Source organism: Leiobunum rupestre, chromosome 11 (assembly GCF_980474605.1).
Source record: "Leiobunum rupestre chromosome 11, qqLeiRupe1.1.hap1, whole genome shotgun sequence".
Taxonomy (NCBI): domain Eukaryota; kingdom Metazoa; phylum Arthropoda; class Arachnida; order Opiliones; family Sclerosomatidae; genus Leiobunum; species Leiobunum rupestre.
In genome coordinates this window covers 42,570,593-42,595,222 of record NC_143394.1, presented here as the reverse complement: position 1 = coordinate 42,595,222, position 24,630 = coordinate 42,570,593, and the positions used below count along the sequence as shown (strand labels likewise).

General features: G+C 36.6%; 3 protein-coding genes and 1 long non-coding RNA gene across 10 annotated transcripts in view; 3 read left to right on the top strand and 1 right to left on the bottom strand.

Moving 5' to 3' along the window:
• bbg (PDZ domain-containing protein big bang) overlaps positions 1-1,631 on the top strand; it is a 99,151-nt gene extending 97,520 nt beyond the window's left edge. The window contains exons 12-15 of the mRNA XM_090164224.1: positions 10-574; positions 647-1,010; positions 1,071-1,250; positions 1,324-1,631. Coding sequence (XP_090020350.1) covers positions 10-574; positions 647-1,010; positions 1,071-1,250; positions 1,324-1,478 — 1,264 coding nt within the window. The 3' untranslated portion in view covers positions 1,479-1,631. The remainder of the gene's footprint in view (positions 1-9; positions 575-646; positions 1,011-1,070; positions 1,251-1,323) is intronic.
• Positions 1,632-14,615: 12,984 nt separating this feature from the next.
• Positions 14,616-16,757, top strand: LOC149922900 (methionine synthase reductase-like). The gene has a single exon (XM_090163016.1). It carries the CDS (start codon positions 14,722-14,724, stop codon positions 16,675-16,677), a length of 1,956 nt encoding a protein of 651 aa, XP_090019142.1. The 5' UTR covers positions 14,616-14,721; the 3' UTR covers positions 16,678-16,757.
• On the bottom strand, positions 16,625-20,018 carry LOC149922899 (lysosomal proton-coupled steroid conjugate and bile acid symporter SLC46A3-like). 6 transcript variants are annotated; one of them, XM_090163019.1, is made up of 11 exons: positions 19,799-20,018; positions 19,294-19,536; positions 19,042-19,229; positions 18,809-18,976; positions 18,467-18,742; positions 18,245-18,403; positions 18,095-18,178; positions 17,949-18,032; positions 17,734-17,890; positions 17,593-17,669; positions 16,625-16,873 (listed from the first exon to the last, which is right to left on the bottom strand). In XM_090163019.1, exons 2-11 carry the CDS (start codon positions 19,530-19,532, stop codon positions 16,848-16,850), a joined length of 1,458 nt encoding a protein of 485 aa, XP_090019145.1. In that variant the 5' UTR covers positions 19,533-19,536; positions 19,799-20,018; the 3' UTR covers positions 16,625-16,847. The 6 variants fall into 6 exon arrangements, with proteins under 6 accessions (XP_090019145.1, XP_090019148.1, XP_090019143.1 ...); XM_090163022.1 differs by having other exon boundaries at positions 19,811-20,018; XM_090163017.1 differs by having other exon boundaries at positions 19,820-20,018.
• LOC149922898 (uncharacterized) lies at positions 19,996-22,977 on the top strand. 2 transcript variants are annotated; one of them, XR_016477203.1, is made up of 3 exons: positions 19,996-20,099; positions 21,322-21,468; positions 22,752-22,977. It is a non-coding gene; the product is annotated as an uncharacterized LOC149922898 (long non-coding RNA). The 2 variants fall into 2 exon arrangements; XR_016477204.1 differs by lacking the exons at positions 19,996-20,099; positions 22,752-22,977 and adding an exon at positions 20,885-21,252 and having other exon boundaries at positions 21,322-21,523.
• The last annotated feature ends 1,653 nt before the right edge of the window (positions 22,978-24,630 follow it).

Sequence of the window (24,630 nt, the reverse complement as noted above, 5' to 3'; positions counted from 1 at the left end):
TTTCAAAAGGTCCATCAGCGTCAGTGATATTCGAAAGACGTTCGAATCGCAAAACAAAATAGAGTCAGTGCCTAAGATAACGGAGTCGGAAGTTATCGATAGAAGTGACATCCTGATATACAATCATTCGCCCTCCAACGGAGGCTTGTCAAGTTACACCTTGTCCAAAGAGTTGCATAACTCTTCGGCGTTACTTCCGACTACGGCCACCACCACCACGCATACGGAAATTCACCACAAACGATTTTCCTCGATGGATTCGACAGCCAGCGATTCGGGCGTCAGCACTCCGGCCCACTACGGCTCGACGTCGTCCTTGGCCGCTCCCTCGACCGGAAGTAGAGAACACTTTGGCTCAGTGACGTCCTTGGCTTCCACGTCTAGTCTCATCAGCCCGCAGGAACTACAGCAACTCATTGACGAGGCGAATCAAAGCTTGAACGAAGAGCTGTCCAGTTCGGGAGGCAGCGCTGGCCACGACATATCAGTCGTGGTCCTACACAAGGACTCTTTGACTGGAGGGGTCGGTATCACGTTGGCCGGCGGAGCCGACTACGAAACCAAGGAAATAACGGTAACTACCCACGCTAAACTTTCCTAATAATTGTCAATAAAGTAACTAGGAAACAAATTAATCTATCGACAGATTCACAAAATCATAACCGGAAGTTTGGCTGACCGCGACGATAGACTTCGTAAAGGGGACCGAATTGTTTCCATCAATGGTAAGAACCTTCGCGGAGTGACGCACAGGGAAGCCCTGGACATTCTGAAAAGTCCTCGACAGGAAGTGGTGTTGGTCATTTCCAGGGAAAGACAAGTAGCAGGCTCTCCAACGTCCACTTTGTCCGCTTCGGTCGAATCCGCTCGTCATCAAAATTCGGATCAAGGACTGAGTCAAATAACGCAGATCAGAGGAGAGAGAGCCGCGCCACTATCGGCTACTCTTCCACCGAGACTGACTACCTTATCCTCCGTCACCGAAAGTACGCCTTCAACAAAAGATAAAGGTAAGAGTCAAAACTTTCAAGAAAAGATTTTCCTTATTGACCGTTTGCTTTCCGTTTCAGCTAACGTAACCGCGGACATCGGCAATAATCAAAATACAAATACATCAATGGCAAGCCAAAGCGGAAGTCACGTCATGATACAACTAAAGAAAGACGGAAGTGGACTGGGATTCAGTTTGGAAGGAGGAAAGGACTCGCCTTTCGGAGACAAACCGCTCACCGTCAAGAGGGTCTTTAAAGGTACGCCTTTTTGAGCAATTTGATTACATTTAGGGCGTAGTTAATTGATTTTTCAAACTACGTCATTCTTTAGGTGGTGCCGCTGATAAAGAGGGAACGCTCAAAGCTACCAACGAAATTATATCGGTAAACCACCAATCAGTGACCAATATGACCAGAACGGAAGCCTGGAATTTCATGAAGAAGCTTCCCGATGGCCCCGTATCTATAGTCATTAGGAAAAGCTAAACATTTACTATTATTAGAGCTTTGATTACTATATACGCCAAAATACTTTTGAAGAAAAGCAAAGACCCGTTAGATACGAATCTACGGGAAAGGACAATTTCGTACGATAAATAAAATTATCATACACCAAAGGGCCCAAATCAAATAATTTCATAGAGACTTTCCGCAAAAACCGTATTTAAAAATTATATAGGCCCTATTGAGAAAAATAATTAAAAAGTTGCCAAACATTTTTGTTAGAATTTTTTAGATTAATTACGTAACCTAATATGCCGGGCTTCGGTTTTTTAATTATAGCCGATAATTTGCAATTATGATAATTATTATTTTTGTGTCCCCAACTCATTCCTTGCTAAAAAATTGTATAATATTTTTTTAATATTTGCTACGTATTAGTTTCTTTAAATATTATAAATTTTAGTTATACTTTCATTATTTTTGTCTTAATTTAAAAGGGCAGGTTGAAAGTACTTGTAAAATTCGGTTAAAATAATACCAATTATTTTTAAATATATAGCAGTAAGACGTATGACACGGTGAGGTTTGAGAATTCTCTATATATTGTTTTTTCGGTGTCTAACCTATACGATTCTAACGATTGCGCTTTCGCTGTGATAAGTAAAAATAATATACTTTAACATTAATTCTTTTCTTTCTAAGAAGCCTAAGAAAACAGTCAAAAAAGTTACACTAAAAATTTATATTCAAAATGGTGCCTTTTTAATGTAATCAAAATCCTATCACTGGTGCCTCGAAACGACGGGTTAGGTCAAAACTCTGTAGAGGTCATAATTACGAATAACGTTACATGTATAAAGAAGTTCCTTTTAACATAAAAGAAAATTTAAAATCCAAAATGTATTTTCACATTTCATTTATGTTGGTAATTTGCATAGTGAATATAACTCTTCAAAAAATCTAAAATAGGCCTTAAAAAGTGTGCAAAAAAATGTATACGAAAATATTTTATGTATATGAACAAATTTCTACCTGTTGGAAATTTTGTGAAAAATAAAAGAAAAATGTTTCGATGAATACTACTTTTTCCCGAATATCAGGAAATTATATATGATATATCTTGAATGTCTAAGACTGGGGCTAGGATGGGCGGTATATTTCCATTTATGACGTAATCACTTTCGCCAGTCAGTAGAATCTTTACTAGATCCACAACATGTTCCTTGGATTGCGCCTTTTAACCGGCAAAGAAAATTACTCGTAAGACCTCTAAACCACAAAATCAGTCGATAATCATAAATAAAGGTAACTGCTGTTAATATTTTAACCTATTTCCGAAAAGGTGTACGTTAAAATTTTATAAATTGCTGGGTCTTAAAATTCGTTTTGCACTTGAAAATACGCCGCCATGTTAGAGTGTAAAAGCGGGTAAATAACCTGCTAAATTTCGTGATAAGCCTTGGTAATGAAAAGTAATAAACTAAGTTTCAAAACGTTTCCCATAAAAAAACATTTTTGGGCAGTAGCGATTGACCAACCATCGACAAACTACTACAGTACTAGTATTACTATTTACTATACTAAGCCGCCATAGATGATTTATATCTTAACTGTCACTCTATTCGACTGCAATTCTCCGGTGCGTAATTTTATTTTACGAGTTGGTAATTAATTTTTATTGATGACACCGAAAAAGTGCTATTACGGTTTTAATGAGATTCTTTGAATCCTCATTTTTCGGATTTTGCAAATCATCATCTAGTTTACCAATCGATTCGCAAAGAACAGACTGAAACCTATTTTGAAGAATACCTAGAAGAGCAAAAATATTTAGTATTAGTTAAACTATGTTTTAAAGTTAAGTATTAAGTTAATTGTAAATTTTTCTGGGCTATTTACCCCTTTTAACAATTCAAGCTCCGCTTCCATGTAGGCGGCCATTTTATACCGAATTTTTAAATTCCAAAAACTACACTGGGTGGCGCTGCGAGTTGTCATACATTTTGCCGTTACGGTATTAGGATCAAAACGTATAGGCTTAATTACTAGTCCTGTAGTAGTTTGTCGATAGACCAACGTCATAATAACGAATTTCATACAATCATTTTGACAGTTTTAATTTTACTAAACATAATATATATTTTTTTAGTTTTAACAACACTTTAGTTAATTTAATTTAATTTCATATATCTTGTTTATTACGTTTTCGGACCCCCTTTCTTGATGTGATTATAGCTATTACCCTATTTCGACCACTGCATTCTTCCCTGTTTTTTCGATTTTGGGTCCTTATTTCCGGATTTGACTATTCTTGATATTTTAATTGGACTCACTCTGATTTCATTAGACTGATTTTCGAATTATATTTATACTTAGTTTATTAGTAACGAATTCGGTTAATGATAGTTTGTCGAGGAGTGATTGCAAAATAGGAAGTTTACGAACAGGAAACTCCTCCCTTCCTTTTCTTTCCGTTGGCAAAATAGTTGGTTAGAAATACGAGCGTTTGAAATTCGAAAATAACTAACTTCTAAAATTGAGCCAGTGGTTATAATAATTATTATTATCTTCCGATTCAATAATTCATCATTATTTTCCGAAAAGTAAGCGTTATTTACATTTTTGAAAGTATTTAAAATTTCAATAGGCGATTTTCCGGGATTCCTCCAAATACTAGGAGCAGTTCGCGGAGAGTTGCCAGTCAGTTAGTACGTAATGGTTTACGTTGTCATTGGCGAAACAAACTATCATTAAAAAATTTGCATTGGGTGAATAGCTAGAAGTTTCATACTTAGCATGACGAATTGCAAGGTTCTCAAAGAGCATGACGAATTTCAAGGTTCTCAAATAGCATGACGAATTGCAAGGTTCTCAAAGAGCATGATGAATTGCGAGGTTCTCAAAGAGCATGACGAATTGCAAGGTTCTCAAAGAGCATGACGAATTGCGAGGTTCTCAAAGAGCATGACGAATTTCAAGGTTCTCAAATAGCATGACGAATTGCAAGGTTCTCAAAGAGCATGATGAATTGTAAGGTTCTCAAAGAGCATGATGAATTGCGAGGTTCTCAAAGAGCATGACGAATTGCAAGGTTCTCAAAGAGCATGACGAATTGCGAGGTTCTCAAAGAGCATGACGAATTTCAAGGTTCTCAAATAGCATGACGAATTGCAAGGTTCTCAAAAAGCATGATGAATTGCGAGGTTCTCAAAGAGCATGACGAATTGCAAGGTTCTCAAAGAGCATGACGAATTGCGAGGTTCTCAAAGAGCATGACGAATTTCAAGGTTCTCAAATAGCATGACGAATTGCAAGGTTCTCAAAGAGCATGACGAATTTCAAGGTTCTCAAATAGCATGACGAATTGCAAGGTTCTCAAAGAGCATGACGAATTGCAAGGTTCTCAAAGAGCATTACGAGTTGCAAGGTTCTAAAATAGCATCTTTATCGAAACGCTTCCTCCATGCAAACGACCAACCATTCAACATGATAGACAAGCTCACTATTGCTAAAACCTGACTTGACGGAAGAGACGATAGTAGCTTCATCCAAAATCAAATTACAGGAGCTACAAGTAAACTCCGGAGAAACAGAAATTTATTGAAGGTCCCAAAGTAGCCGCTCGGAAGGGTCAGAATATCGGAAACATAGGCTGCAAGCACGTATATAGAAAGTCTAAGGGGGGGGGGGGCGGGTTATAACAAAACCAGATGAAATCGCCAGCGCGAAATTTTTCGTTAGCAATAACGCATATTTAAAGTACTGGCTAGACTCGGGACGAGTGACAATGACATTTCCGCACGTGTATGAAACGAAGTGTTTAAATACATTTGCGAGAAAATGATAATTAAACAAAGAACAAAATTGATATTGTTTTGCAAAATTTAATATTTTTATTGGAAAAGGATAATGTTAAAGTAGTAATTATTAAAATATGCAATTCTAGTATTTTAGCACATTATGTGTATAGCTAAAGTTTAATATTATTTCAATTCATTTTTGCGTCTTACTGTTTATTACTTAATGGTGCGCTCCTAACCCCCCCCCCCCCCCTTATATACGTCCTTGATAGGCTGACCCCCTCAAACTTGGGAAAAGTGTTCAAATTGCGGTCAACTACATCGACGAAATTCGCAGCCTGGGTGTCCCTCTAAAATGTACTACATGATGGTGAAGCTGTGGTGAAAGATACTGAGGGAACACCAATTAGATGTAGCAGATTGCGGGGCTTTTGTTAATCTAGAATTTGGGTTTTTGGGTGCATCTCCTGATCTGCGAAGATGCCACAGTGGAGGTGAAATCTTACGTTTAAAGGAACTCCAACAATAGCCTCTCTCTGCCGTTGCAAGCGTTGAATGGTCGATGGCCATTATCGTACGGAATTCGGAGCTTCGCGTTCCTGGTGTTTTAATGGTCCTCATTGAAGACGTGCGGGCTCCCATGCCAAGTGATTTGTGGCTCCGCCCCAGGACAATGAACACCATACTGGTGATTGGATGGTGGTGACCAAGGGTCCCAGAACAAAACCTCGACGAGGACCCCAAAAATGGAATTCGAGCCCGAGAGCCGAAGCTAGACAGAGTTGGAAACCAAATTAGCAGAAAAGGTTGGAACGCTCAAAGAAAAATTCTGCTGGTGCGTGAGCTGATGTAGTCCGCGAGCCAATAAGCCTAACGCGTTGACTTCAACCAAAGTGCGGTGCTAGTGTGTGAACGTGACACCGTGAAACACCGACAGGAGAGAGAGTTGGACTTTCTTTAAGAGGAATAGCCCCGTTACGGGGGTTAGGCGATGAAGTGTGCTTATTTATATGTTGATTTTATATTATTTATGTTTTATTGTGTGCGTTCTTTTGATTTGACCTCTGCAGAGTAATTTGTGTTAAACGTTTGAGATGTTTGAATAAAAGGTATATTCTATTAGTGTATAATCATGTTTATTATTTTATTATTGTCTAATTAAACTTAATCTTTTAGAAATTAATACCTCGGTCACCCTTATTTATAAAACTTACGCTTATCTCCCATAGACAACTCCTACTCGTTAACCCCAAGAGTGACGTTATACGAGTATCCCCAGATTCAAACCCATTGTAGCCCGGTCAAAAGCTGTCCTTCAGGCTAGGAGAAGCAGGTGAGTCGAGTTTTGGTAATGTGGAAAAGAAATGGCTACAAAACGTCGGTGTTCCACACCAAATACCTGAGGTTATATTCCCTTTAAGGATTATCTGTATCTGCTTCTCAAACTCTTGATGATATACATATGATAAAGCAGAGAAAGCCCGTTAACTCCCGCATAATCTTATTTAATCAAATAAAATCTGTACATATAAGCCTTATCTTAATATGTTAACTAATCTGCTTTATATTTTTAAAATCCTATATTCAAACAGCTCTCTGATTTTTGAACAATATTAATTTGGTTTATAATTAAATAAATAATAAAAACATTAAGAGAAAGGTGTTTTGTTTTAGGCTAAAGGGACTTTTTGAAATTTATGATCTCACGTAAACTTTCAGATTTGATATCTTGGATAAATACTGATTGTAAATTTGGATAAAGGAAGCGGATAGGGTTTTATTTTTCGGTTTTAATTCAGATTTATTTAAACTAGCTAGCTGTTATCTGCAGATCGATTAAAAATTCTAATGATCTGATTTGGATACGGTTGAAAAAGTTTGGGTTTTATATGATATGGGAATCTCTTAAAGATGATTCACCACGTGATAGTTTTGGTTGTTGATTAATTAATTAATTTCTTGAAACTAAACACTCATCTGACACCAAATATATATTAAAACTTGGTGGTTTTGTTAGGCATTATACAACTTAAGCCAGTTAAAAAGTCATATCCACGTTCTATATCACCTTCATGAAAAGTGACCGAAAGGGAAGAAAGTTGTGATGGTCCAAATATTAACAGACATAACTGATTTAAATGAGTCACAATTATGAATGATTATACGTGAATAAAGTTGTCGCTTTAAAATAATTTGGAAATCTGACCTTTAAACAAATAAAATGAGAAATACCTGTTTTGTAAAACTATGAATAAAAGCATAGTTTCCTTTAGTGTGGTTAATTTTCCGGAAAAATAAAATGCGGAAATATTTCCAGAAACTTTTCCGGAAAATTTTGGGAATTGCGGAAAACTACTTTTTAAGAGATTTAATGTTTTTAACTTTTTATCGATATAAAATGTCTAATATCAGTAAACATACTGCAAAATATTAATAGTGTTACATTGTTAAACAGTTTAAACTAGTCTAGAGGTTTAGTTTTACTTTCAGATTCTAAAAAATTAGGCGAAAATACCGCTTTATTTAAATTTTCAAACAATATATTAGACTTAAACTCTTTTTTTATTATTTTCTTAAAAATACGAAAAAAATTCCGGAAAAAAGACCTCGGTCATTTTCCGGGAAATTTTCCGACTTACAACACTAGTTTCCTTGTTAAAAACCGGCCGTTTTCCACCTAAATAACGTTTGATTTTTTCAAAATCGGGAAACATTTTCCATTTCATGAAATATACAAATACCTACCTGAAAAGTATACAGCGAAAGATTCACGATTCTAGGATAAATAATTTTTTGTTAGAAACACAATGCTAGAGAAATTACAAAAACAATTTTAAGCATCTTAAATACTGCGTGAAATTTCCATAACATAGTTACTGGTATACTCTGTTTTGTAGCAGTCTAAACTGCCGCGAATAATTCGTAAAAGATTCAACTTATCAAAGAAATTGGGTCCAGAATTTATTATTGACGGATTTAGAAATGACGTTTTAGCGCGCGACACTACAGGTACAGTCCTGATCAAAAGTTTCTGGCCGTTTTTGTTTGGCAGTCAATTTGTTTCTATTTTAGGTAGAGAGCCGAGTGAGGGCTTCACGGAAAGAATACCCTCACGAAAATATTATGCCAGTTACGATAATGCGCTACCACTAGTAGGGCACAACCCATACCGGAAATAGTAAAACCCCTCCGAAATGGCGTCACGAAAAAATTAGTATAATTTGTCGTGTTTACGCTCGTTCGACGCGTTATCCTATTTAAAAACCAAATCTGGGTTCACTTTTCTAATCGGAATTGTGGTTGAAAAGTTATTGAAGAAATAGTGACGACGTAAAACACGAAGATTAACCCTAATTTGGTTTTCAAGTGAAACAAAAGCAAACGTGAAAGTAGTAATATTTGAAATAATATCGCGCGAGACCATTTATTTAATAAATTATAATTATAAATTAATTTGCATATTAATTGCATTAACATGCAGCACTTGACAGCATATTGTAGTTCATTTTTGCTCCTAAGCCTTGGTTGTTCAAACCGGTTTGCTTACTAAAATCAAAAATAATAGACCCATGTTGAAAGTTGGGGGGCCGAAAATTAACATTTTTACCTGGCAACTCAGCATTTGGACGGAACATCCGTTTCCTTACTTCCGCCTGTATATTTCAATGGTGGTCACGTGGTTCGAAACGTCACATACAGGATGTTCCGTCCAGAGGTCTCAGTTAAGCCTCGTCTGCGGCCCCTCTTTTGTTATGGGTCTATTTAAACTCGTACCCTAGATTCGAATACTGACAAGGAGAGTACCCGAGGTGTTTATTGCCGATTTTGTTCAAAGTCGGGCGTAATGTAGACCTATATGAAATATGAAATTTCCCAAAAGGAGACGTTGCACTACCCATTCGATTTGCTAAGGCAACCGAAAATGTTTTTGATCACTTAAAACAATAAAATCTCCATTTAAAAAGCATGGGATTTTCTCGGATTCACAGGGTCCTAGCTACGAAATTTTTGGACCACATTTAGGTAAATTTCATCAAGTTTGGGTAAATTGAAACATTTTTAGGGTAAATTTGTAACAAATTTTGGGTAAAATAAGGAAAAAATCTTATTTTGGTTGTAAGTGGTCAAAAACATTTTCGGTTGCCATGGCAAATCGAATGGGTAGTGCAACGTCTCCTTTTGGGAAATTTCATATATCATATAGGCAAAGACTATGAAAGGTTTCATAGTCTTTGATATAGGTCTACATTACGGCCGACTTTGAACTAAATCGGCAATAAACACCTCGGGTACTCTCCTTGTGAGAGCTTTCCCATTGACGGTTTTGTTACGAAGCGTTTACCCTTTTCCGGCACGTGACCTCAGAAAAATCGGGCTCCATCGGTTGCGGCACGGCCAACTTTGATCACGCGCTGTTCGCGCTACTACGGCCAACACATTCGTCGAAATTCCGCGAGCAAGGATTTTCCCCCTATAAACTGTGTAGGAGTTCAGCGCCACGCTCGGTGGTTATATTGTCCCCAATGTAAAAACTATACTAAAAATAATAATCCGCTAGGGGCGCTGACGTCATACACATCTTTTGCTCATAGGTTAACACAGAAACGTCAACGAATGAGATGGCCGCTGTAGCGCGAGAAATCAAAGTTGGCCGTGTCTATGGAGATGTCCGCGCCTATTGACTGAACGCAGTATCAGTCACGTGCTTCCTCCATGCTGGAACTTTGTAATTAATTCAACCAAGTAATTTAAACTTTAAAATAAAATTTAATAACTTTTATATATATATATATATAACTCCACATAATGCATTGTCTAATGGTGTCGTATGACCATCTAGGACTTATTTTGGGAAAGTTTTGAATTAGGTCTAATAAAAATTGTGCCTGACTAGAATCGTCTTCATTGGCTGCCCTCTCAATAGTTTTTAATGAATCAATATTGACATTATTCTTAAAATGCTCTAATTCAGTTTTCAGTTTATCAGTTTCTTCTTGTTGAATTTGTTTATCATTATTATGTTGGTCAATTTTCTTGTTTAGTCTCCAAATTGTAGAATTGAGTTTATTTACAGTTTTCTTTAAAAGCCCACCTGAGGCTTAATGAGCAATTATTTTTGTCATAAATATTCTATGGTTTCCTCGGTGGTTTTTTTTTTATGAGGAACACCCTTCTCAAGTTCTTTATTTAATACTTAAATTGAGTGCCCTTCTGTGTTTTCAATGATAGAAACTTTTGAATTGATCGTAGTTTCTTCACTGTTTTCGGATATAATTAGAGATAAGTCAGATTGTGTTCTTGTTTTCAGTTATCTCAGTAGATGCGATCTTGAGACTTTTTCTCCCTCGCTTTTTCTAGACATACTTTTCAACTCAAATCAAATTTATTTTATTTATTTTTTCTTTGGTAAACTATTTTCCTTGCAATGGCTTTAAGACATTCATTACATAAGATAGGATCGTTAGGAAACTCATGGAAAGACAACCCAGCGGTTTTATTTTTATCTGTAGATTTAAAAGAACGGTACACAATAAACTTTTACCATTTTAAATGATGTTTATTACGGGTTTTTTATTGAAACATAATAATTGAAGTTAAAGAAAGAGGCAAAACTGTGTTTTATTTACTATTTTATTTACTGTTCTCAGTTTTACATTTTCAAATCTCATGCGCGCGAGACGACTCCAAGGCTTAAAATACGATTCGGAATCGCGGAGACGCTTCCTCGCCTTAAAAATATCGCCGATTTCAAAAATAGATTGTGAGCGAACCAAATGTTGTAAAATTACGATATTATGCTTGAAATTATAAATGAAACTTACTTTAAATCATATAAGAAACTCGGCAATGACGTAAATCGGTAAATTTTCGAAAAAGATTCGGAAAAGCGATCCACTTTACAAAATATTTTACCATAGGAAAGCATTAGGAAGGTACTCCCGTATTTTGGCGCCCCAAGCGGAATATTTCTCATACGCTCGTTAACATTGAGTCGTTTCAAGCTGGCGGGCCTTCTTGTGCGAGTGCAGCGAGAACAGATCTAAGTTGGACGTGCCGTAATTAATGAATGGCTGCTAATTGGCTGAAGATTAAGCAAAGATTATATAATCATTAGTCGTTGCTTCAAAATGTCTTTTCGTCTAGGTAGGAGTATAAGATTTCTATGGTCAGCACTACGCTCGGTTGTTATATTGACTTCAATGTAAAAGCTATTCTAAAAATAATAATCTGCTAGGGGCGCTGACGTCATACACATCTTTTGCTCATAGGTTAACACAGAAACGTCAACGAATGAGATGGCTGCTGTAGCGCGAGAGATGCGCGATAAATCAAAGTTGGCCGTGGTTGCGGTAATGCGCAAACCACGGAGCGAATTTTTTCTGAGTTCCGGCGGGAAGTGGGTAAACGCTATCGGCAACGCGTGAGAGAGTGATTTCGAATCTAGGGTATGAGTTTAAATTATCTTTGCTAAAATCAAAGGTATTATAACTACGTACCCTAGATTCGAAATCAAGCTCATTAAACATAAAAGCAGGCTATAATTAAGTTCCCGGCGGAAGTCAGAAAAACTGCCTAGTTAAAACGTAAAGTTCTAGTGAAAATTGCGTCGTGGTTTTTGACTTGCGGTTTTCCAGATACCAGATATTTTTGCGTTATATTGTTTTAAAACAATAATGGATCATGCCTGTAGTTCTAAAAATGTTTCTAAACGAAAGAAAACTAAAGGTGAGTAACATAATCTTGGGTTATCTATTGAAATTCCTTATTTCTCACCCTGCTATGGAGCCCGATTTTTCCGACTTCCGGCGCGAACTCAGTAAAAGCCTCACGAGAAAACGCGCTATCGAGAAACGCCGTGATTTCGAATCTAGGGTACGTAGTTATATTATCTTTGCTAAAATAATGGCCGTCGGTTTATCAGACGTAGAGCGAATTGTGCGACGGCATAATCGGCATTTGGGGTGAAGTGAACTACATAAGTATATGTATTTGTACCCCGCTGCTCCACCTTAAGCACTACAGCGGCCTACTGAAACAACCAGCCCCGGACAAAAGTGCGCTTTGCGAAACAACGTTCGGCCAGAGTGAGACAGTCACCATGACTGCCTCACATACAGCAAACAAACGCCCTCATCATGGCCCAACAAAAGGCGACACCATGGGCCTTTGTGAACTACAGTGGCCTCATTGAATTTTATATTCATTTTGGTTGCGCCTGATAGACCTTGTCACGTAGATGCCGAGGGTATTTTTTAATTTGGCCGAAAATGATTATTTAATTTTTTAATTTAATATAAAAAATTTAACTTTTTTGGTCATTTTCACGTGTTTCGTTGTACTTATTTCCGTCGTGTGTTCGCCGACACCACAGTTTCGGTGTCCTAATAATTTCCACGTGATATTCCGGTAGTTTATAAAATCAATTAAAGTTTTTGTTCATTTTCTAGGTGTTTTGTATTTCTGGGCCACAAACGCTTATTACAGGTTTTAATTTAATTGAAAAGCTTGCACTTTTTTGGGCCTTTTCACGTTTTTGGTTGTTTTGATAATTTAAAATTAAATACTTGATGCGTAAGGCTTGGTACTGTCCTCTAGGTCGCGTTATAGATGGCCCATCGCTTTTTAGTATGGGGTTGGGGAGGCGCCGCGCGCCCCCAGCGCTTGAGCGAAGTGAGTGCGCGGCGCCGTCAGGCGCCAATACGGGGAATTTTAAAGTATGCTTCAAACCTGTTCTCCTTTTTGTTACTATTTAAGTTGATATGATTTCCCTAATTGCGATGCCACTAGGTACGATTACAGAAGGCCCACCGTCAATGCTCAGAATGGGGTTGGTGCGCGCCTAAAAAGTGGTGTCGGCGGATACACGACGGAACTATTTTTAAGAAAAACGTTACTAATCCCTAAAGTTACTAATTTTTTAAAATTAAGTTAATTAAAAAAATTATCATTTGTGGCCCAAAAAAATTCACTTCGTAATCTACGCGTCAAGTGCTACATTATCCGCCAAAAAAAAAACAAATATACATGAGGCCGCTGTAGTTCAATTTTGCTGGCATTTGAGATTCGAAGACATCAAATATTACATAGGGTACGGATGACGCAATATCGTTAGTGAAGAAATTGAGCTAGTGGTACGTTATGAGTAATTATGTTACATTTGTTATCTGTGATATAAAGCAGTGGTGTTGGCTTCTAAATTTCTAAAGGAATTTTACAGCGTTGCCAGACGTACAATAATTATCGTACACGTCAATAATTTTTGGGACGTACAATATTTCTAATGACGTACTATATAGTACGCATTTTTCGATAATTCAGCTCACATGTACGATAATGTACGATAATTTTTTTAATTTATCTGAAAACCAGTTTAAACTGAGATTTTTAAACATAAGTTTTCAATCGGTCGAGCTTTAAAGTGTTATTAAAAATTTTGATTTCACAAGTTTAACGTCACTATTTCACACATCGTCTCTTTCTGAACGTGACCTCGGTATCACAATGGATCCCAGTCTTAAATTTTCGACTCATACTCACGAAATTAATAAGCGCATATGCCCCTTATTAAACAATTATGAATTACTGTTCCCCAATTTGGACTCCACACCTAGTTACTGATCTCTCTTCTTTGCAAAAAGCTCAAAATAAAATTTCAAAGTTAGTCACTAATTGTTTGGGAAAAAAACCTGTCCCTTCCAGGTTGAAAACCTTAGTATTTCAGCCCATCTCCACAAGGCACAAATTCAATAATTTGTGCCTACTCCATAAGTTTTTCAATAACGGCTTCGATCTAAATTTCTCTGACTTTTTTACCCTCAATTCTGAATCCACTACTCGAGGTCATACCCTAAAGCTGTCCAAACCTAGGGCCCGTGAAACAACCCGGCAAAACCATTTTTTCCCACAGCATCATTAATGACTGGAATAGCCTGCCGGATGATATGGTCACACAAAAATCATACCCTGTTTTTAAAAATATGTTACGGACCTACCTAGCTGAGAAAACCTAGCATCTCCCTATCTGTATTAAGGTATTTCGTATTATTTTTTATTTTTCTTTGTATTGTTCTATTTTGTATCTCTCTTTTGTAGTGTACTAATATTATTGTTGGTTATGTTCCTACTCCCTGTATTCTGAAGCTTGGACATAAGCCCCTTAGGCTTTCCAAGTGTTTTTTCTTGAATAAATAACTGTTTTTTTTTCTTTTTCTTGAATAAATAAATTTAAATCTACCGCCAGTTTTCAGGCATACGATAATTTCTGAGATCGATAGTTTTTTGGTTGTGGTACGATAAATTGAGTTTCAGGAACTGGCAACACTGAAAGGAAACCTCATGCTATTTTTCTTCCTTAGTTAACACGTTGTGATTGTAAATTTTGTGATACGGTGATATCGGTCGCAGTACGTGTTTTTTCTTTGAGGGTTCTAAGATTAATCGAATTTAGCTCGGTGTTGAAATTAGAAATATGTTTTTGAAAAAAAATGCCAGTTGGTAAAGAACAAAATCGCTTCCTCCTTCTGTATGGATCACAAACTGGTCAATCACTTGCCATAGCTGAAGAACTGAAATCTAGGTGTGATAATTCACAAGATTTATTCGCTAACATTCAATGTATGAGCAAAACAAGCAAAAGTTTTCATTTTGAAAAAGAAAAAATAATAGTTATAATAATTTCCACAACTGGCGATGGAGAATATCCCGATACTGCTGGTAAATTGATACGCCGTTTGAAAAAACGTACTTTGACTAAAGACTATCTAAGCACAGTCAAATATTCACTTTTAGCATTGGGTGATTCAAATTATACTAGTTTTTGCAATGCGGGTAAATCTCTGGACAAACGTCTAAAAGAACTGGGAGCCACTAGCTTTTTACCCATAGCATTTGCTGATGATGCAATTGGCTTGGAGCTAACTGTTGAACCATGGATGGACAACGTTATTGCGGAACTTCGTAAAGAATTCAACTTGCCTCAACTAGAAGACAATAATTATAAGGAAATAGCCATGATGGATAACATAACATTACACAACATAGATGAAGCTTTCAAAGATGTCAAACTGACTCTTCCCAACTATCCAAAACCATTTTTGGATATATCGTTCACAGATGTCAAAGCTGAAAAAACCAAACATCCGCATGAAAGTTTCCCATTGCCATCAGCAGCTACTGATGTTCTTTCTGCTACTCTTATTTCCGTGCAAAAACTAACTAACTCTGCGAAAGTTAAAGAAACGTTCGAGTTGACACTGAAGGTTCAAGATGATATTACTTACGAACCAGGAGATTCTTTTGGATTTTTATGTCATAACAGTGATGAGGAGGTAAAGGAACTTCTGGCCCACTTGGAAATCACTCAAGAGAAATCGGAAAAAGCTTGCCAAATTAAATCCACCGATGAAAGGAAAACACTACCGAAACACATTCCAGAAAAGTCATCATTATATCACATACTTCTTAAATGTTGTGAGATAAGAACCCAACCGAAGAAAGTCTTCATAAGAGCCCTAGCTGAATTTACAATAAATGAAGATGAAAAAAGTAAACTATTAATTCTATGCAGTAGGCAAGGATCAGCATATTATTCCAAATTTATCCGTGAACAGAAAATTACCATGTTAGATGTGTTTAACATATTTAAAAGCTGCAAACCTCCCATAGAAATTCTGTTAGACCACTTACCAGCTTTACAGCCTAGATTTTACTCTGTAACTAGTTCGCCACTTTGTCTTCCTCAAGAAATATCTGTGGTCTTCAATCTAATCAAGTTAAAAGGCTCTGACAATGTCCAAGAAAGAAAAGGCGTCTGTACTAGTTATCTCAGTCAATTCTACTTTAAAGACGTTGCTAAAAATTCCTCAGTAGCTGCTATAACTGAATCTCTGAAAGCTTTAGAGATCGAAGAACTATTTCTGATTTATAAGAGGGTTAATGCCAACTTCAAGCTGCCAAACAGTTTAAGTACGCCTATAATTATGATTGGGCCAGGTACAGGCGTAGCCCCTTTTCTTGGGTTCCTACGACACCGAGCCAGACAAATAGAAATGAATCAAGAGGAACAAAGTTTGGTCGGAGAAACGTGGCTTTTTTGCGGACATAGATACAAAAATATCAATTTCCTTTATGAGAAAGAATTGATTAAATTTCGTGATTCTAAGGTACTTGACCACCTCCACGTAGCCTTTTCCCGTGAAGAAAGTGATATTAAATATGTCCAGGATAATGTAAGAATCTACTTTCCTCAGTTATTAAAGCTTATTGAGGAACAAGAAGCGATTGTTTACGTTTGTGGGGATGTCAGTAATATGGCTAAAGATGTTCACAAAGCGTTCGTAGATGGCTTAATGGCAAAGAAACAAAGCTTGGAGTCTGAAGGAGAGGATTTTATCCAACATCTCAAAGATCAAAAACGATATTTACAAGATATATGGGCATAATATTGTAAACAAATAATACTGTTACCAATTATTTTCCTAATAAAGCTTTGGAATATACATTATATTAAAACATTTCACTAATTTAAAAAATTTAGTAGTGTTTAAATACACTTCGTTAAGCTCATACCTAATATTAAGTAATTATAAAAATATAAAAATTGGTCGTAGTTTTACGAATCAATTGCATTCGTGTTTTCTGTGTAAAAAAAAAGGAAATTATTAACCTAAAACTTTTAATGCATTTGAAAAATCTAGGTAACTCCTCCAAGGTTGCCACAAAATTTTCAGACTCAATGACTATTCCCTGTTTTCCCTGACCATTTTAAGAGATTTTCTGACTTTTAGAGGCAAAAATTTATATTTAACTTTTATCAGAGTTTAATAAATTTTGATGGACTTATAGTTCAGTAAAGAGGTTATTGCAATGTTGAAAAAATTAACCAAACTTTCAAGGAAATAAATGATAATCATAGAATTTGTCATAGATTAAGAGTAAAATTACCTTAAAAAATTGTCAAGTTAAAATAGACACTAAATTAAATTATTCGCATTAAAATAAAACCGTCAATAGGAAGGATTTTTCGTAGAATGTGTAATTATTCATATAATAAATTTGATTCACAGGGGCTTAACAATATTTATCTGCATTTATCTTAGCCAATAAGATTACCTCTTCCAAACCATTGAAGTTTTTCAAATCAATTCCCTGACTTTTTACAAATTTTTTAAATTCCCTGACTTTTTAGGCCCATTTTTAAATTCCCCAAATTTTCCCTGATGTGTGGTAACCCTGTGCTCCCCTTACATGCTGGGATTTTTTTCAGGGGGATTTTGGTAGGTCTATTTTCAGAGCTCAGAGTAAACTAATAAAATTAAAACGCTTGGGTGGCCCTTTAAAAAGTTTTAACTACTTACCACCAGGTGTTGCTAATCTGTCATATGGTACAAGGTTGTCCCTAACAGTATCAATTTGAAACTTAAAACGGATGTAACTAAAAAATATAAAAATTACTTAATTTTAAGACCATTCTCTCTATACAAATAAAGTAAACTTACAATAATAGCACTATTGCGATGCATTGCAAACCAGCAACAATCTCAAATCCAGCACCCGGAAAAGTTTTACTAGTTAATACAAATAACCAATTGAATAATTGGGAAGATATCAGCATACAGAGATTCTGTAATAATTGCATAAGTGCAAATATTTTTCCTAAAAAGAAAAAGGTATTAAGTGAAACGAGTCATAAATTAGGGTAAATATTATTAACCTGTTTCATCAGGCGCAATAATCTTTGAAAAGATTGATCGAATAACTGGTACTGGAAATTCTGAGAAAATGAATAAACCAGCCGCTAGAAATTGTTTAAAATTAAAAATCAAGTTTGCAAAGAGTGAAATAAGATTGCCAACATACACAAATAAACTTCAATGTCAGTTTTGCTCAATCCAAGCAAAATAAGTCCAAACATTTTAGAAAACTCACCAGCTATAGCTATGGCTGAGAAAAATAAAGGTGTTTATGGAATTATAATTAGAATAAATTTACGCCTTTTCGGATATTTACTGGTATCTTGTATCTGCAGAAGTTTAATGGCAATGGGAAGGCCTATAATCAAAGCCAATCCGGAGAGAGCAAACGAAGCTCCTTGATAATAGCTATATTGGGTTTGGTCATAGCCAAGTGGTTCGCTTGACAGGAATACATAGAGAACTGTAGACTGGACTGTATAAAGATATTAAAATTAACAATTTAAAAAAAGATATTTGAAAAAACAATGAAACTTACTAGATATCGCAAAATAGGTTAAAAATGAAACCAATAATAAAAGTAAAATGACCATTCGCAGATCATCATTTCGTTGCTTAAAAACCACTCTGACACTGTCACGAATGTGATTTATATTAAACAACTGATAAAAAAGCGAATTTTCTTCAGGTTGATTTGTTGTCTCTCTATTTCTCGTGTCTTCAATTCGGAAATAGATATAGAGTACTACCAAAAAAAGTAGAATCAGTTCGAAGCCATAGACAACCCCATAACTGCTCAGATTTGGATGATTTTCTGAAAGATAAAATACAAATATTAACAAATAATAAAATTATGTATAATTTTCATTAAGTAACTAACTTTTTACATATTTGTTTATGCCTCCGCCAAAGAGCATGCCTATCGTGGCACCGAGAAATATCATAGCCTCTAAAATGACAATACGCTTCGTTCTTTCTTCAGTGCTGGTTATATGTACAACAAAACCAAATGAACTCGCAATGAGAGCTACTATTCCTCCTGAAATTCCTGAAAGTAAAAGAAAATAATTATACTAATTTTAAAATTTCTTAGTTTTAAATTTCAGAACCCACCAGATAGAAAGCCGCTGATTAATATTAAACCAATTGGCCAATGAATATAATAGCCATTCAATATAGCAATTACTGTAGCGAAAATCGAACCAATAGGTGGGATGAGCATAGTATATTTATAACTGAATTTATCAGACCACGAGCCAACGTAAGAAGCTGCCATCAAGGTAAAAGCAAACATACATGCACTGTAATGTCCAAAAATTCGGATTATTTACATGTCTACATTTAGATCTGTTTCTTTCATAATACCTATAATAACTAATCCATTTTGAGGTTTCATCTTTAACGATGAGTCGTTCATCTTTGTTCAAGTCGGAACAGTTTGAAACACTCGTAATATTTGTATATTTTAAACAATTTTTGCTGGACATTAAATCTTGCGTAATGCTGACTTCCATGAAAATAGCTACCATGTACAAGAATATCACTGGTTCTACTGTTATGTATTTCTTGCAGAACTGACAACACAATTCTCTGAACCTCTCCATTACCCTGAAATGAAAATAACATATTTCATAAAATAACAGATTTAAATAGATGTAAGAACTCATAGGGAAGTTCATGACTGACAAACAGAGGCGCAACAACCTCCAAAAGCTAAGGGGTGTCCATCAAGTTGCTACATTAATGACAAAAAAACACATGAGACATTTGCATGGACACCTTTGGAGGGGTTATCCATTGGACTTTAGGGGGCCCAGTTGTTGTGCTCCTGCTGACAAACCTAATTTAGAAATTCCACAAGTAGACAGACTTTAAGGCTAACTATGTTCACCTTGGACCATCCGACATTTCGCCAATTAATGATTACTATCTTGAAAAACTGGTGCGTTGAAAACTAACTATCACTCCCCCAAAATCCACTAAAAAAACCAGGTACAAGCACATAAGCGTTAATCCTTAGAAGAGGGATACCTTCCCTCCTCCAGGTGTTCGCTCTTCCAAGGTCAATCTGCCAGGATTCTGAAAGATGAAAAAGATAAAAGGTTACGTAGGATACGCGACGAGACATAATGTATATATGGACGATGCTAAAAAGAAAACCATTTTAGACGGTAATAATTTATTTCTTCATTGATCTTCAAAATAACTTATGTGCAAACTAAAGGGAGGTGAAAGGGAGGTGTGATGGAGTTCAATATTATTCGTTTAACAGAAACCAGTAATGAGAATTTTAAAGTTTAGCAATGGAAAAGTAAAGTAGAATTAAAAAGAACAGTTAAAAGACAGTTGTGAATATACTTACCAAAGGTCATCAAATATGTAATAATACTAATGAAATAATAGGACAGAATTCCCAAACGTAACAGAGATACATTTTACAATATAGTAAGATACTATAAATATCTTGTATATAAAAGCATAAGTAACATAATAACATAAGTAACATTATGTTACTTACGCTTTTATATACAAGGTATTTATGGAACACGCCTCGTACAGGCTTGGTTTGTCGTGGCCTGTGGATATTTTGATAAAAATATACAGGGTGCTACGGCTAAGTTTGACTTAAAGTTTAGGGGGTGTTTTTTTGGGTACTAATGTGTCAAAAATATCTCATGCAAATGATTGGGTACTAAAATACTTTGTTTCAGAGTTTTAAGCCCACAAAATGAGGGCCCAAAAAACAACGAAACTGTCAGTAATGTGAAGATCGGTATCTGCCTTGAGCCCCAATTGTTTCATTTTATTAATCTTTTGTTTGTTAACGGTGAAGTGATAAACAAAATAGCAAATGCCAAAATTCATTATTGAACTAGCAGATGTGTGCTAAATCCTACAATGATTTTATTAATGCCAAGTTCCATTATTTCAAAGAATCGAGTTTAAACAACACTATGTGGTTTCTTTTCGCCTGTTCTCGGACTAAAAGTGTACTCTTTTTACCCTAAAACATTTTATTCACCTGTTCCGGGGATGATAATTACTCCGCCCCACAAACTATTCGCTTGTTCCGTAGTATTAGGGATACTCTTTTTACTCCTTCTGAAAAGGAGGTGTAAAGGAATAAATCGAATTTTGTCGTCTCCTAGCCAGAATTTATCTGCTGAAAAGGCCACAGGCAGCCATTTTGTATAAACGTTTTTACTCCGACTCAAACTATTCGCCACCACAGAATCGTAGTAAAATGACGTCATAGCCTTACTCTTCTTACCCTACTCCGAAATCTCAGAACAAGCGAAAAGAAACCACTTACTGTTAAACATGGTAAGAAATTTTGGAAATAAGCAACTTGTACGAGGCAAATGCCAATTCAAAGTATTTTCCCCATTATAGCTGCTGGGATAGTGCTGCTTATTTTGGAAAGTGCACAAGATCGAAATACGAGTGTTAAGGAAAAGGAATGGTACTTTAAAGCCGGATTCGCATCGCTTCGCGTCTCATGTGTGCAGCCGGCTCTGTCGAAGACACGGAATGGTACTTGTTAGTGTTGAATTGCTTAAAATTGCTTCCATTTAATAATCATTTGTTTCATAATGGTGAAACGATAATGACCATAACTAATGTCATTAATAGACTTGAGTATTAAGTGTCATACGCTATACAATGGATTTAATAACACTTGGATAAAGTATTTAAAGAATCGACATAAATGTTTATTACTTAGAATTGAGGTTACAAATGAAAATTTCTGTTTATTACAAAAATTGTTCGAAATGGCCACCTCCGCGTCTATTACGGATACGAGCTCGTTGTACCAACGATTCTCGAACTCTTTCAAAGATTCCAACTGTGCTGCGGATAGTTAGTTTCACAGCCATCAATTATGCTTTGTCGCAGGTCGTCTACGTCCCAAACTTCAGTGAAAAGGTCGCTTGGATTTAAATCGAGAGATCGTGCTAGCCCCACAACTGGTCCACCACGACCTATCCACCTTAAGGAAAAGTCGCATCAAGATGAGCTCTTTAAGACTTTACGTCGCAGCTAACATGGGGTGGAGCTCCATCATGCAGAAAACATGCGCCTTCTCATTTCGAGTAGCTCGGGTAAATTATCTTACAGAAATTGTAAGTATGCCTGACCTTTTAACCTAGGCGGAACGAAAAAAGGACCAACCAAATGGTCACTGTAATATTGGTTAACTCTCTAAAATCTTTCGATTTAAATTACGCGCAATATGTACGGCCAAGTAGCTAGATGGCGCTATTTACACGTGAGCTATATTAGGTCCTTAATGTGTATATAAGCAATTGACCCAAAAGGGAAGACACAATTCAGTGGCGTAGCCAGGGGGGGGGCACAGGGGCACATGCCCCCCGAAACGTATGGTCGTACGTACAAATATTTTTATTTTTTTACTTTTTTTTCAATGGTGTGCCCCCCCGAAACAAAATCCTGGCTGACACAATCATGTAAATAACTGTTTCGTTAAAGTACTTTTATTGATAACCAAATAGTTGACTCTCTAGAACTTTACAACAGTCACCAACAATACCACACAACCGAGCCTACGCCCTACGCGTTACAATACAATGGACATTTTCTAGAGGATTATTTTTACATTGGAAAGTTTTTAAGATATTATTTTTGCAATTGGAATTTATACATGTTTGGATTTTATTTTTAAATTATAAAATTTTAGTTCTGCATTTACATTTTATTCTTTTTATTTATTTACGATATTTTGATTTGAAAATTTAATTAAATTACGAGGCCGTTTTTTAACAAGGATAGTCCACGTTGTTCAGAGCTTGAACCTTTTGTAGGGGATACGGGTGAAATTGATGACCATATAGAATTCGCCTAACCATAACGGATTTACACCCAATTGTCTACAAACTCGCTGGGTACTTGTTCCACGATCGTTTACAATGGTAAGAGCCTAAAGTAATTATGGTTTAAAGGGCAACGCAAGCTCTGTGGCAAAAAAAAAAGAAAAAAACAACGTGCTTTTTAACCCCCTACACCCCCACTCGGTACTGGCGAAACCACGCAGAGTTTACCATAAATTTCGCACTTTGCATACATATTTACACAAATGCCAGCTCACTTGCGTTGCCCTTTAAGTAATTTACTTAACTAAAAGGTAAGACGAATCATATCAAATAACATGTTTTAATCAAAAGCTAGTGGAATCAATTGAAATTGGTGATAAGTATCTGTTCCTCAAGGTCATCTGGTCAATCACGAGTTTCTCCTGGTTAACCTGGTCTGTGTTATCTCAAGTGTATGTCAGCAGCGGCAAATGTGCGTCGATTTGTTAACGGTCTTTTGAGGGAACTGAACTCGGTACTGGGGGGCCTATTCTGTAAATATTCGAAATCCAATTTTCGATCGAAAACTACATTTCGAACTTCGAGATCTCGACGAATGGTATTCGGTAAAGATTTCGAATAAGCATAAATCAATGCAAATTGTCGAAGTCGATTTCGACATGGTATAGGGTATCGAGATCGAATTCCCATTCGATTTTTTACAGAATCGCCGCCCTGTTTCGTTATTTATAAGTTACCTTAAATAATACGAAAATACTCAACCACAAAGAGTTTAATGTTAACCTTAGCTAGCGCGGCACGCTCAGTCGCTCACGACTACCGCAGTGTTACCTTTTTTACATCTACGTTAGCCGTGGCACGGTGTAAAAATAAAGGAGGATGGTGCTGGCATCTTCAGGCCAATATTATAACAGGTACAATATTTGGGTTTCTACACTATTTCCCTGAGCTCGCCCGTACATTAGGTGCTAATCCGGGTACTCAGAATTAGTAAAATGCGCCATATTATCAAGGAGGATAGGAAGGGAGGTGAAGTAGGAGGGATGAACGCGCCAGCATCCTTGTAAGAAGCTTAGCGCACCCTCGGCGGGAAAATTTCGGAAAAATGGCGGCGAGATTGCGGCCGCTATACGCTACGTGTTGCCGCCATTTTTCCGAAATTTTCCCGCCGAGCTCGCGCTAAACTTCTTACAAGGATGCTGGCGCGTTCATCCCTCCTACTTCGCCTCCCTTCCTATCATCCTTGATATTATCTTAAATTTTTTTTGACATTTATGAAAACTTTATTTAATTGAAATTTACAAAAAAAAGGAAAGAAAAAATAAACACAAAAAAACAAGAGGTGGACCCATAGATATAGGAAACGTATATAAAGGTCTAGATAAAATATATCAAAGGGAGTGAATACGGAGGTGACAGCTAGCAGAAACGCGTAATTTCTGCAGGCTATCCTTATGAGGTAAGAAAGCTCGTGCTATCGTCGCGAGAGCAATTGTCTCCTGCTTTAAAATTATACTAAGAGTCACCAACAGATGGTGTCTAAAGACTACGGCCTGCGGAAAGGTCAAGCACTTAGTACTAAAATGCTAAGAGAGCTCGCGCTCTTGGTCACGTGCCTTCCTCGGTGTCTGCTAGGTGTCAATTCCGTATTTTATGTTAGGCTTAGACGCCCCGAAATTTATCTAGACCTTTATATACATTTCTTATATCTATGGGTGGACCAAATAGTCTTCCAGGGAAGCACCCGGCGGGAAGGTATGCCACACCGAAGCGGCATTACCGCGTTGAACGGCGACCGCGATGCGCTGGATCAAGTATAAAACGGAGTGACGGAACGAACCCTACGGCCTATGGCGTGGATCAGCGCCAA

What these genes read in the sequence shown, in the direction of transcription:
- LOC149922900 (XM_090163016.1), top strand. Translation starts at nt 14,722, where the DNA reads ATGCCAGTTGGTAAAGAACAAAATCGCTTCCTCCTTCTGTATGGATCA.
- LOC149922899 (XM_090163017.1), bottom strand. An exon ending in CATAAACAAATATGTAAAAA is followed by an intron (nt 18,743 to 18,808) that starts GTTAGTTACTTA and finishes TTTATCTTTCAG; the next exon opens with AAAATCATCCAAATCTGAGC. An exon ending in TCTGCAGATACAAGATACCA is followed by an intron (nt 18,179 to 18,244) that starts GTAAATATCCGA and finishes TATTTTTCTCAG; the next exon opens with CCATAGCTATAGCTGGTGAG.